Below are 12,126 nucleotides of genomic sequence, written 5' to 3' on the forward strand. Positions count from 1 at the left end.
TTTCACTCAGTCAATTGGAATTCATGAGCTGTCCCAAATGGACCAATTGAAAGCGGGTCTTCCCTGAACACAAGGGATCGCATCTGCAATTCCTTTTTTTCTATTTGCGCCCTCAACTGAGAAGGTTTAAAACTCGCCCAGCCCAATAGAAGTTGAGAAGCTGGGGTACTTTTTCAGCTAACGTAGCCAGGAAATCTTGACCCGAGTATCGTGCACTCACCTCTTTGGTGACTTCAACAAAAGTCTCGAAGAACACATCGAGCTGCTCTTTCTCTGTCAAGCTGATGAAAACCTGCTTCACAATGGTTTCATTGTCCAGTGCGCCCGAGTCCGGGTCCAGTAGCAACTCAGCTTTCTGGTTTGTTGAGAGAGCGTCGAGAGTGGTCACCTGAGGAATAGAAGACAAACATGATGCGAGTACGGTACACGTCCGGTCCACCCAATAAAGAGTCAACGTTATGGATATCGGTCTCCAAATGGTCATCGTTTGCCTTGGTATCCAATGTATTACCCCTGAGATGTTGAAGTATTTCAGAGTAGAGTAGGTCGTGTACTCGGAGAAGGGACCCAGGTTGATTTCAAGCCATTCGGCGTCACTGTTGATGTCCTTTCTACAAGCTGTGGGACACAAGTGAGCAATTGAAAGACCGAAATGGGAAGTACACTGTTATTTTTATCAAGTAACAAGGGCGTGACGTGTCAACGGTCCGATGGGCTCGCTCCGTGCCTCCTACCTTTGTCATTGATGATGGGGGCCGATCTCTTCAGGTAATTCAGCAGAACACCTGAGATGGCCTGTCTGCTATCCAGTGTAAGTCTGGGGAAGGCCTTGTTCATCCCTCGCACACTGCAACAGAGGAAAAGGGAACACTCATAGCCTCCATCCCCACATACGCAGTATATACCTGTGCCAGCGGTGTGTGCTCCACCGATGCCTACTGTGAGAAGGGATGCGGGCTGGAGGTACAGTACGTATATACTCACATCACTTGGTAGTTGGTGCAGTTGACGCTCGAAGTTGCATTGGTCAGCATCTCTGCAGTGACACTGGGGAGGATAGGAGTCAGCTTCACGTCGAACCACTCCAACCAGTCTGCTCTTTCAAACAGCGGGAAGTGAGGGCTGATGATGACGAAGGTCCGATTCATCACGATATCTCTCACGGATGGCTGGATGTCAGGTATCTGTGTAAACATAACATGAGAGGTCGTGAAATTGTCACTCCTCTCCATGATGGCATTTGGCCAACGTTTTCTGCCAGCAGCCAATCAGCTTTTCCATTGTGCTTCTCTGTAGATCAGCAAGGGGAGGGCGTTGCAGTTTCCCAGGTGCACGGTTTAAACGCGTGGATTTAGCTTTCGGTACCAAAGCGGATCGGCGTACCTGTCCGTCTGAGGTCAGTTGAGTCAGGAACTCATCGACATTGTTGAAAGCGTCCCCTTGTTCAAGTCGCTCGAGGACACGGGCGATCTCTTTTGTATCATTCAGTGCCCCGGAGGTCAATGTCAACTCTGCCACTTGGGTTGGGCTAAGCACAGACAGCGCTTCCATCTGAATCCAAACAAAAATGAAAAAGAAGGGGTGATGCACGCGTGACCTGGAAGCACAGCGATGAATTGAAATGAAAGCAGTGTGTCAGACAATCGGTCAATTGGCTTACGCTGGAGAAGTTTGCATTGAGAGTTTGTAGGTCCTCCAGAGTTGCAAAAACAGAGAAGTGGCCAAAGTTCTTATTGAGCCAGTCCGTACTGCCACTGGTGTTTGAAACACAGCCGGGATCTGCAACAAAATCAGTGCCGTACAGTTACCCAACCATCACTGTTGCATTGGATGAATGGTTAAATGGACGGGCCCGCCACTTATGCCAGTGTTCATTTCCACAACTCAGAGCCATATTCACCTGAAGAGTCATTTCGCGAAAGGAATGGGTTGATGAAGTGAGAGTAGACCGCTTTTTGTCCTTCTCCGTCCATGGATGAGGTTTGGCTGCTCAGAGCTTGAATGCTGGAAGGGAGAGCACACTTGCTGTTATGTGGCCTTCCTTGCTACATCCTGAGCACATCCCCGGCTCATTCCTTTTTTTTCTCTTTTTTTTTTTTTTTTTTTTTTTTTTTTTTTTTTTACTGAATTAGAGAAGAGGACAAGATTTCACTTACACAATTTGGTAGGTCTGGCAACTGAAGTTTTTGGAGCTGAGACAAGCCAGGAGGTTCACGGAGGAAGATGCCAGGAATGGGCGGAGCCTCTTCTGAAACAACGTGGCCACAAACGTGGCATCCTGCAGCTGGGCACTGCTGACATTCTGGATGAGGAGCTCTCCAATGGCATTGAGGGCCTGTGGTGTCGATGGACCGCTGATGTTGGAAGCCTGGAAAGGTAGAAACAGAGATGTGTTAGCAAAGTCCACCCACTTGAGGCAACATTTCAGTGCCACTGTGGGGTTACATGCGCATACCGTGGAGGAGTAGTTCAGAAGGGCCTGATCCAGAACTGGAGCAACTCTTTGGAAGAACAGCTTCCAGGTCTCTGTGTCGTATGTCCTTTGGCTGGCCAGTTGGCATTTCAGCAGCGTGACCAAGCTGTCCACTGACAGACGGGCGCTTGCCTTGAAGAAATGGATGCAGAAAGAGGAGGCACGTGAGAAATCTAGGGCTTGAACCCAAATACCCTCACCGTTGACACAGACATTGGAATCAAACTGTCCACCGACACCCAACATCTTGGCCTATCCGGCTTCCGAAACGTACCTTGGCGCAGGCATATTCGGAGATGGTGAAATTGCACAGAGTTCCAGAAGAATTGCCAGAGGACAAGTACTGTTGTAAGAGTGAGCTGCAAGAAACCGTACTTAGTTAATTGTCTGATAAATGCCAGCTTAGAGTGGCTGTTGTCTTTCAAAGTCTTAGCTTTGGAAATCAAAGACCTGCACCTACCTGTCCACCTCAGCACAGATTTGGGCCTCTGCAAAAAGGGAAAGAAACGGTGGTTCTTTAGTGTCAATGAAATTTGACCAATTTACAATACAGGGTTTCGCAAATGTTTCTCAGAGCGCCAACTTACCGTTCACAGGGGTTTCTTTGCACTGGAGGGGAGAAAGGTTCATGATTATCATAGACAAAAGGTTCACTGGCTTTCGCTTACAACGTAACAATACACTCAATGCAATTCCCCTTTCGTATTAGCAAGCGTGTCATTCAGGCAAAAGCTTGTACAGAGTGAACTTACCACCACAGCATCTGGACAACCTTTGGGGCGAGAAAAGAAGACAATTAGATAATGCAACAGTTAATGCAGCGCGTGATCCTAGCTCAGAAAAATGGCTTGGCATGAATGCAGTAGGTAAGGAAGGAGCAACTTTCACACACCGCTGAATGTCTCCATAAGCGCATCCCGGCTTGACTTTACACCCTTTGTGAGATTTGACGGAAGAGACGCCAAACTTTGCTCAAGACCTTGGATTCTGCAAGAAAATGAAAGGGAGAGATGAGAGCAGTCTTTGGATGGGATTCTCTGAAGCCACGGCCGAGGAGTCTGTAGCATGCACAGAAATCTCTTACATGGCATTGTAGGATCCACAGCTGATGTTACTTGGGATGACAACCAAGCTGGCAGGTTGGAAACTGGCCAGCAGAACAACCAGATTGACTTGGAACCACAGCTGGTAGTCGCTCGGCTCAAAGGTGGCGAATTCGGGGGCGAGAGTCGTCAAGGTCAGGTTCAGCATGGTGTCCCTAACAGCTGTGTTTTTGATGATGGTGATGTTTCTCTACGAAAGACATGGTTCACGGGTTAGGAAGACAAGCCACTTCCTTTGTAACAGTGGCAGACACAGAGTTCTGGGGAGCAGACCTTTCACTCAGTCAATTGGAATTCATGAGCTGTCCCAAATGGACCAATTGAAAGCGGGTCTTCCCTGAACACAAGGGATCGCATCTGCAATTCCTTTTTTTCTATTTGCGCCCTCAACTGAGAAGGTTTAAAACTCGCCCAGCCCAATAGAAGTTGAGAAGCTGGGGTACTTTTTCAGCTAACGTAGCCAGGAAATCTTGACCCGAGTATCGTGCACTCACCTCTTTGGTGACTTCAACAAAAGTCTCGAAGAACACATCGAGCTGCTCTTTCTCTGTCAAGCTGATGAAAACCTGCTTCACAATGGTTTCATTGTCCAGTGCGCCCGAGTCCGGGTCCAGTAGCAACTCAGCTTTCTGGTTTGTTGAGAGAGCGTCGAGAGTGGTCACCTGAGGAATAGAAGACAAACATGATGCGAGTACGGTACACGTCCGGTCCACCCAATAAAGAGTCAACGTTATGGATATCGGTCTCCAAATGGTCATCGTTTGCCTTGGTATCCAATGTATTACCCCTGAGATGTTGAAGTATTTCAGAGTAGAGTAGGTCGTGTACTCGGAGAAGGGACCCAGGTTGATTTCAAGCCATTCGGCGTCACTGTTGATGTCCTTTCTACAAGCTGTGGGACACAAGTGAGCAATTGAAAGACCGAAATGGGAAGTACACTGTTATTTTTATCAAGTAACAAGGGCGTGACGTGTCAACGGTCCGATGGGCTCGCTCCGTGCCTCCTACCTTTGTCATTGATGATGGGGGCCGATCTCTTCAGGTAATTCAGCAGAACACCTGAGATGGCCTGTCTGCTATCCAGTGTAAGTCTGGGGAAGGCCTTGTTCATCCCTCGCACACTGCAACAGAGGAAAAGGGAACACTCATAGCCTCCATCCCCACATACGCAGTATATACCTGTGCCAGCGGTGTGTGCTCCACCGATGCCTACTGTGAGAAGGGATGCGGGCTGGAGGTACAGTACGTATATACTCACATCACTTGGTAGTTGGTGCAGTTGACGCTCGAAGTTGCATTGGTCAGCATCTCTGCAGTGACACTGGGGAGGATAGGAGTCAGCTTCACGTCGAACCACTCCAACCAGTCTGCTCTTTCAAACAGCGGGAAGTGAGGGCTGATGATGACGAAGGTCCGATTCATCACGATATCTCTCACGGATGGCTGGATGTCAGGTATCTGTGTAAACATAACATGAGAGGTCGTGAAATTGTCACTCCTCTCCATGATGGCATTTGGCCAACGTTTTCTGCCAGCAGCCAATCAGCTTTTCCATTGTGCTTCTCTGTAGATCAGCAAGGGGAGGGCGTTGCAGTTTCCCAGGTGCACGGTTTAAACGCGTGGATTTAGCTTTCGGTACCAAAGCGGATCGGCGTACCTGTCCGTCTGAGGTCAGTTGAGTCAGGAACTCATCGACATTGTTGAAAGCGTCCCCTTGTTCAAGTCGCTCGAGGACACGGGCGATCTCTTTTGTATCATTCAGTGCCCCGGAGGTCAATGTCAACTCTGCCACTTGGGTTGGGCTAAGCACAGACAGCGCTTCCATCTGAATCCAAACAAAAATGAAAAAGAAGGGGTGATGCACGCGTGACCTGGAAGCACAGCGATGAATTGAAATGAAAGCAGTGTGTCAGACAATCGGTCAATTGGCTTACGCTGGAGAAGTTTGCATTGAGAGTTTGTAGGTCCTCCAGAGTTGCAAAAACAGAGAAGTGGCCAAAGTTCTTATTGAGCCAGTCCGTACTGCCACTGGTGTTTGAAACACAGCCGGGATCTGCAACAAAATCAGTGCCGTACAGTTACCCAACCATCACTGTTGCATTGGATGAATGGTTAAATGGACGGGCCCGCCACTTATGCCAGTGTTCATTTCCACAACTCAGAGCCATATTCACCTGAAGAGTCATTTCGCGAAAGGAATGGGTTGATGAAGTGAGAGTAGACCGCTTTTTGTCCTTCTCCGTCCATGGATGAGGTTTGGCTGCTCAGAGCTTGAATGCTGGAAGGGAGAGCACACTTGCTGTTATGTGGCCTTCCTTGCTACATCCTGAGCACATCCCCGGCTCATTCCTTTTTTTTCTCTTCTTTTTTTTTTTTTTTTTTTTTTTTTTTTTTTTTTACTGAATTAGAGAAGAGGACAAGATTTCACTTACACAATTTGGTAGGTCTGGCAACTGAAGTTTTTGGAGCTGAGACAAGCCAGGAGGTTCACGGAGGAAGATGCCAGGAATGGGCGGAGCCTCTTCTGAAACAACGTGGCCACAAACGTGGCATCCTGCAGCTGGGCACTGCTGACATTCTGGATGAGGAGCTCTCCAATGGCATTGAGGGCCTGTGGTGTCGATGGACCGCTGATGTTGGAAGCCTGGAAAGGTAGAAACAGAGATGTGTTAGCAAAGTCCACCCACTTGAGGCAACATTTCAGTGCCACTGTGGGGTTACATGCGCATACCGTGGAGGAGTAGTTCAGAAGGGCCTGATCCAGAACTGGAGCAACTCTTTGGAAGAACAGCTTCCAGGTCTCTGTGTCGTATGTCCTTTGGCTGGCCAGTTGGCATTTCAGCAGCGTGACCAAGCTGTCCACTGACAGACGGGCGCTTGCCTTGAAGAAATGGATGCAGAAAGAGGAGGCACGTGAGAAATCTAGGGCTTGAACCCAAATACCCTCACCGTTGACACAGACATTGGAATCAAACTGTCCACCGACACCCAACATCTTGGCCTATCCGGCTTCCGAAACGTACCTTGGCGCAGGCATATTCGGAGATGGTGAAATTGCACAGAGTTCCAGAAGAATTGCCAGAGGACAAGTACTGTTGTAAGAGTGAGCTGCAAGAAACCGTACTTAGTTAATTGTCTGATAAATGCCAGCTTAGAGTGGCTGTTGTCTTTCAAAGTCTTAGCTTTGGAAATCAAAGACCTGCACCTACCTGTCCACCTCAGCACAGATTTGGGCCTCTGCAAAAAGGGAAAGAAACGGTGGTTCTTTAGTGTCAATGAAATTTGACCAATTTACAATACAGGGTTTCGCAAATGTTTCTCAGAGCGCCAACTTACCGTTCACAGGGGTTTCTTTGCACTGGAGGGGAGAAAGGTTCATGATTATCATAGACAAAAGGTTCACTGGCTTTCGCTTACAACGTAACAATACACTCAATGCAATTCCCCTTTCGTATTAGCAAGCGTGTCATTCAGGCAAAAGCTTGTACAGAGTGAACTTACCACCACAGCATCTGGACAACCTTTGGGGCGAGAAAAGAAGACAATTAGATAATGCAACAGTTAATGCAGCGCGTGATCCTAGCTCAGAAAAATGGCTTGGCATGAATGCAGTAGGTAAGGAAGGAGCAACTTTCACACACCGCTGAATGTCTCCATAAGCGCATCCCGGCTTGACTTTACACCCTTTGTGAGATTTGACGGAAGAGACGCCAAACTTTGCTCAAGACCTTGGATTCTGCAAGAAAATGAAAGGGAGAGATGAGAGCAGTCTTTGGATGGGATTCTCTGAAGCCACGGCCGAGGAGTCTGTAGCATGCACAGAAATCTCTTACATGGCATTGTAGGATCCACAGCTGATGTTACTTGGGATGACAACCAAGCTGGCAGGTTGGAAACTGGCCAGCAGAACAACCAGATTGACTTGGAACCACAGCTGGTAGTCGCTCGGCTCAAAGGTGGCGAATTCGGGGGCGAGAGTCGTCAAGGTCAGGTTCAGCATGGTGTCCCTAACAGCTGTGTTTTTGATGATGGTGATGTTTCTCTACGAAAGACATGGTTCACGGGTTAGGAAGACAAGCCACTTCCTTTGTAACAGTGGCAGACACAGAGTTCTGGGGAGCAGACCTTTCACTCAGTCAATTGGAATTCATGAGCTGTCCCAAATGGACCAATTGAAAGCGGGTCTTCCCTGAACACAAGGGATCGCATCTGCAATTCCTTTTTTTCTATTTGCGCCCTCAACTGAGAAGGTTTAAAACTCGCCCAGCCCAATAGAAGTTGAGAAGCTGGGGTACTTTTTCAGCTAACGTAGCCAGGAAATCTTGACCCGAGTATCGTGCACTCACCTCTTTGGTGACTTCAACAAAAGTCTCGAAGAACACATCGAGCTGCTCTTTCTCTGTCAAGCTGATGAAAACCTGCTTCACAATGGTTTCATTGTCCAGTGCGCCCGAGTCCGGGTCCAGTAGCAACTCAGCTTTCTGGTTTGTTGAGAGAGCGTCGAGAGTGGTCACCTGAGGAATAGAAGACAAACATGATGCGAGTACGGTACACGTCCGGTCCACCCAATAAAGAGTCAACGTTATGGATATCGGTCTCCAAATGGTCATCGTTTGCCTTGGTATCCAATGTATTACCCCTGAGATGTTGAAGTATTTCAGAGTAGAGTAGGTCGTGTACTCGGAGAAGGGACCCAGGTTGATTTCAAGCCATTCGGCGTCACTGTTGATGTCCTTTCTACAAGCTGTGGGACACAAGTGAGCAATTGAAAGACCGAAATGGGAAGTACACTGTTATTTTTATCAAGTAACAAGGGCGTGACGTGTCAACGGTCCGATGGGCTCGCTCCGTGCCTCCTACCTTTGTCATTGATGATGGGGGCCGATCTCTTCAGGTAATTCAGCAGAACACCTGAGATGGCCTGTCTGCTATCCAGTGTAAGTCTGGGGAAGGCCTTGTTCATCCCTCGCACACTGCAACAGAGGAAAAGGGAACACTCATAGCCTCCATCCCCACATACGCAGTATATACCTGTGCCAGCGGTGTGTGCTCCACCGATGCCTACTGTGAGAAGGGATGCGGGCTGGAGGTACAGTACGTATATACTCACATCACTTGGTAGTTGGTGCAGTTGACGCTCGAAGTTGCATTGGTCAGCATCTCTGCAGTGACACTGGGGAGGATAGGAGTCAGCTTCACGTCGAACCACTCCAACCAGTCTGCTCTTTCAAACAGCGGGAAGTGAGGGCTGATGATGACGAAGGTCCGATTCATCACGATATCTCTCACGGATGGCTGGATGTCAGGTATCTGTGTAAACATAACATGAGAGGTCGTGAAATTGTCACTCCTCTCCATGATGGCATTTGGCCAACGTTTTCTGCCAGCAGCCAATCAGCTTTTCCATTGTGCTTCTCTGTAGATCAGCAAGGGGAGGGCGTTGCAGTTTCCCAGGTGCACGGTTTAAACGCGTGGATTTAGCTTTCGGTACCAAAGCGGATCGGCGTACCTGTCCGTCTGAGGTCAGTTGAGTCAGGAACTCATCGACATTGTTGAAAGCGTCCCCTTGTTCAAGTCGCTCGAGGACACGGGCGATCTCTTTTGTATCATTCAGTGCCCCGGAGGTCAATGTCAACTCTGCCACTTGGGTTGGGCTAAGCACAGACAGCGCTTCCATCTGAATCCAAACAAAAATGAAAAAGAAGGGGTGATGCACGCGTGACCTGGAAGCACAGCGATGAATTGGAATGAAAGCAGTGTGTCAGACAATCGGTCAATTGGCTTACGCTGGAGAAGTTTGCATTGAGAGTTTGTAGGTCCTCCAGAGTTGCAAAAACAGAGAAGTGGCCAAAGTTCTTATTGAGCCAGTCCGTACTGCCACTGGTGTTTGAAACACAGCCGGGATCTGCAACAAAATCAGTGCCGTACAGTTACCCAACCATCACTGTTGCATTGGATGAATGGTTAAATGGACGGGCCCGCCACTTATGCCAGTGTTCATTTCCACAACTCAGAGCCATATTCACCTGAAGAGTCATTTCGCGAAAGGAATGGGTTGATGAAGTGAGAGTAGACCGCTTTTTGTCCTTCTCCGTCCATGGATGAGGTTTGGCTGCTCAGAGCTTGAATGCTGGAAGGGAGAGCACACTTGCTGTTATGTGGCCTTCCTTGCTACATCCTGAGCACATCCCCGGCTCATTCCTTTTTTTTCTCTTTTTTTTTTTTTTTTTTACTGAATTAGAGAAGAGGACAAGATTTCACTTACACAATTTGGTAGGTCTGGCAACTGAAGTTTTTGGAGCTGAGACAAGCCAGGAGGTTCACGGAGGAAGATGCCAGGAATGGGCGGAGCCTCTTCTGAAACAACGTGGCCACAAACGTGGCATCCTGCAGCTGGGCACTGCTGACATTCTGGATGAGGAGCTCTCCAATGGCATTGAGGGCCTGTGGTGTCGATGGACCGCTGATGTTGGAAGCCTGGAAAGGTAGAAACAGAGATGTGTTAGCAAAGTCCACCCACTTGAGGCAACATTTCAGTGCCACTGTGGGGTTACATGCGCATACCGTGGAGGAGTAGTTCAGAAGGGCCTGATCCAGAACTGGAGCAACTCTTTGGAAGAACAGCTTCCAGGTCTCTGTGTCGTATGTCCTTTGGCTGGCCAGTTGGCATTTCAGCAGCGTGACCAAGCTGTCCACTGACAGACGGGCGCTTGCCTTGAAGAAATGGATGCAGAAAGAGGAGGCACGTGAGAAATCTAGGGCTTGAACCCAAATACCCTCACCGTTGACACAGACATTGGAATCAAACTGTCCACCGACACCCAACATCTTGGCCTATCCGGCTTCCGAAACGTACCTTGGCGCAGGCATATTCGGAGATGGTGAAATTGCACAGAGTTCCAGAAGAATTGCCAGAGGACAAGTACTGTTGTAAGAGTGAGCTGCAAGAAACCGTACTTAGTTAATTGTCTGATAAATGCCAGCTTAGAGTGGCTGTTGTCTTTCAAAGTCTTAGCTTTGGAAATCAAAGACCTGCACCTACCTGTCCACCTCAGCACAGATTTGGGCCTCTGCAAAAAGGGAAAGAAACGGTGGTTCTTTAGTGTCAATGAAATTTGACCAATTTACAATACAGGGTTTCGCAAATGTTTCTCAGAGCGCCAACTTACCGTTCACAGGGGTATCTTTGCACTGGAGGGGAGAAAGGTTCATGATTATCATAGACAAAAGGTTCACTGGCTTTCGCTTACAACGTAACAATACACTCAATGCAATTCCCCTTTCGTATTAGCAAGCGTGTCATTCAGGCAAAAGCTTGTACAGAGTGAACTTACCACCACAGCATCTGGACAACCTTTGGGGCGAGAAAAGAAGACAATTAGATAATGCAACAGTTAATGCAGCGCGTGATCCTAGCTCAGAAAAATGGCTTGGCATGAATGCAGTAGGTAAGGAAGGAGCAACTTTCACACACCGCTGAATGTCTCCATAAGCGCATCCCGGCTTGACTTTACACCCTTTGTGAGATTTGACGGAAGAGACGCCAAACTTTGCTCAAGACCTTGGATTCTGCAAGAAAATGAAAGGGAGAGATGAGAGCAGTCTTTGGATGGGATTCTCTGAAGCCACGGCGAGGAGTCTGTAGCATGCACAGAAATCTCTTACATGGTATTGTAGGATCCACAGCTGATGTTACTTGGGATGACAACCAAGCTGGCAGGTTGGAAACTGGCCAGCAGAACAACCAGATTGACTTGGAACCACAGCTGGTAGTCGCTCGGCTCAAAGGTGGCGAATTCGGGGGCGAGAGTTGTCAAGGTCAGGTTCAGCATGGTGTCCCTAACAGCTGTGTTTTTGATGATGGTGATGTTTCTCTACGAAAGACAGTTAGTTATTTCAAAAATAATTATTAACAATATTTTCTTTAAATTCCTTGAATTTTGCATTATAAGATTACTACAGGCTCATAACTTAAACAACGTCTGTTTATGCTAACTTTTTGACGTATTTTACACTGGTCTCATAAGCAAGCCTTCACCTGCTTTGTGACATCAACGAAAGCTTCAAAGAACAGTTTGAGCTCATCATCTTCTTGAGACATTTCCAAGTGGTAAAAAATTAGTTTTACAATTGTATCATTCTCCAAATTGCCAGTATCTGGGTCCACAATTAACTCCACTTTTTGTTTTGCTGAAAGACAATCCAAAGCCTCCAGCTGAAATAAAACAAAAAACAAAAAATATATTTATATCTTTAACTTTTTAGAAATACACCATCGCACCAAATTATGTGTGAATTAAGATTTCTTCTCTCACAGCCAAAAAGTCTCTGTTTATCTTGAACAGATCCTCTAGGAGTGCCATGTTTGAGAATTTTCCATAGTTCTTCAGCAACCAGTCTTTACTTCCATCGCCACTGGCCAAACATCCGTTATCTGTTTAAAAAAGTATATTAATAATCCGTATATATAAATAAATCTATTGTATATTGTATAGCAGCATTTTTTAAACATTACTGATAACATTTTATAATAACTACAATACACAATAA

General features: G+C 47.4%; 1 protein-coding gene across 1 annotated transcript in view; it reads right to left on the reverse strand.

The window, feature by feature from the left end:
- Nucleotides 1-12,126, reverse strand: part of LOC124487258 — a 40,102-nt gene that overhangs the window by 23,148 nt on the left and 4,828 nt on the right. The window contains exons 10-56 of the mRNA XM_047049443.1: nucleotides 11,892-12,010; nucleotides 11,615-11,791; nucleotides 11,242-11,450; nucleotides 11,051-11,145; nucleotides 10,911-10,930; nucleotides 10,746-10,767; nucleotides 10,619-10,646; nucleotides 10,433-10,517; nucleotides 10,141-10,290; nucleotides 9,842-10,053; nucleotides 9,603-9,706; nucleotides 9,363-9,481; nucleotides 9,086-9,253; nucleotides 8,687-8,886; nucleotides 8,437-8,549; nucleotides 8,214-8,320; nucleotides 7,923-8,090; nucleotides 7,410-7,618; nucleotides 7,218-7,312; nucleotides 7,078-7,097; nucleotides 6,913-6,934; nucleotides 6,786-6,813; nucleotides 6,600-6,684; nucleotides 6,308-6,457; nucleotides 6,009-6,220; nucleotides 5,751-5,854; nucleotides 5,511-5,629; nucleotides 5,234-5,401; nucleotides 4,835-5,034; nucleotides 4,585-4,697; nucleotides 4,362-4,468; nucleotides 4,071-4,238; nucleotides 3,558-3,766; nucleotides 3,366-3,460; nucleotides 3,226-3,245; nucleotides 3,061-3,082; nucleotides 2,934-2,961; nucleotides 2,748-2,832; nucleotides 2,456-2,605; nucleotides 2,157-2,368; nucleotides 1,901-2,004; nucleotides 1,661-1,779; nucleotides 1,384-1,551; nucleotides 985-1,184; nucleotides 735-847; nucleotides 512-618; nucleotides 221-388 (exon numbers count right to left, since the gene is read on the reverse strand). Coding sequence (XP_046905399.1) covers nucleotides 221-388; nucleotides 512-618; nucleotides 735-847; nucleotides 985-1,184; nucleotides 1,384-1,551; nucleotides 1,661-1,779; nucleotides 1,901-2,004; nucleotides 2,157-2,368; nucleotides 2,456-2,605; nucleotides 2,748-2,832; nucleotides 2,934-2,961; nucleotides 3,061-3,082; nucleotides 3,226-3,245; nucleotides 3,366-3,460; nucleotides 3,558-3,766; nucleotides 4,071-4,238; nucleotides 4,362-4,468; nucleotides 4,585-4,697; nucleotides 4,835-5,034; nucleotides 5,234-5,401; nucleotides 5,511-5,629; nucleotides 5,751-5,854; nucleotides 6,009-6,220; nucleotides 6,308-6,457; nucleotides 6,600-6,684; nucleotides 6,786-6,813; nucleotides 6,913-6,934; nucleotides 7,078-7,097; nucleotides 7,218-7,312; nucleotides 7,410-7,618; nucleotides 7,923-8,090; nucleotides 8,214-8,320; nucleotides 8,437-8,549; nucleotides 8,687-8,886; nucleotides 9,086-9,253; nucleotides 9,363-9,481; nucleotides 9,603-9,706; nucleotides 9,842-10,053; nucleotides 10,141-10,290; nucleotides 10,433-10,517; nucleotides 10,619-10,646; nucleotides 10,746-10,767; nucleotides 10,911-10,930; nucleotides 11,051-11,145; nucleotides 11,242-11,450; nucleotides 11,615-11,791; nucleotides 11,892-12,010 — 5,696 coding nt within the window. The remainder of the gene's footprint in view (nucleotides 1-220; nucleotides 389-511; nucleotides 619-734; nucleotides 848-984; nucleotides 1,185-1,383; nucleotides 1,552-1,660; nucleotides 1,780-1,900; nucleotides 2,005-2,156; nucleotides 2,369-2,455; nucleotides 2,606-2,747; nucleotides 2,833-2,933; nucleotides 2,962-3,060; nucleotides 3,083-3,225; nucleotides 3,246-3,365; nucleotides 3,461-3,557; nucleotides 3,767-4,070; nucleotides 4,239-4,361; nucleotides 4,469-4,584; nucleotides 4,698-4,834; nucleotides 5,035-5,233; nucleotides 5,402-5,510; nucleotides 5,630-5,750; nucleotides 5,855-6,008; nucleotides 6,221-6,307; nucleotides 6,458-6,599; nucleotides 6,685-6,785; nucleotides 6,814-6,912; nucleotides 6,935-7,077; nucleotides 7,098-7,217; nucleotides 7,313-7,409; nucleotides 7,619-7,922; nucleotides 8,091-8,213; nucleotides 8,321-8,436; nucleotides 8,550-8,686; nucleotides 8,887-9,085; nucleotides 9,254-9,362; nucleotides 9,482-9,602; nucleotides 9,707-9,841; nucleotides 10,054-10,140; nucleotides 10,291-10,432; nucleotides 10,518-10,618; nucleotides 10,647-10,745; nucleotides 10,768-10,910; nucleotides 10,931-11,050; nucleotides 11,146-11,241; nucleotides 11,451-11,614; nucleotides 11,792-11,891; nucleotides 12,011-12,126) is intronic.

Source organism: Hypomesus transpacificus, chromosome 26, assembly GCF_021917145.1.
Source record: "Hypomesus transpacificus isolate Combined female chromosome 26, fHypTra1, whole genome shotgun sequence".
Taxonomy (NCBI): Eukaryota; Metazoa; Chordata; class Actinopteri; order Osmeriformes; family Osmeridae; genus Hypomesus; species Hypomesus transpacificus.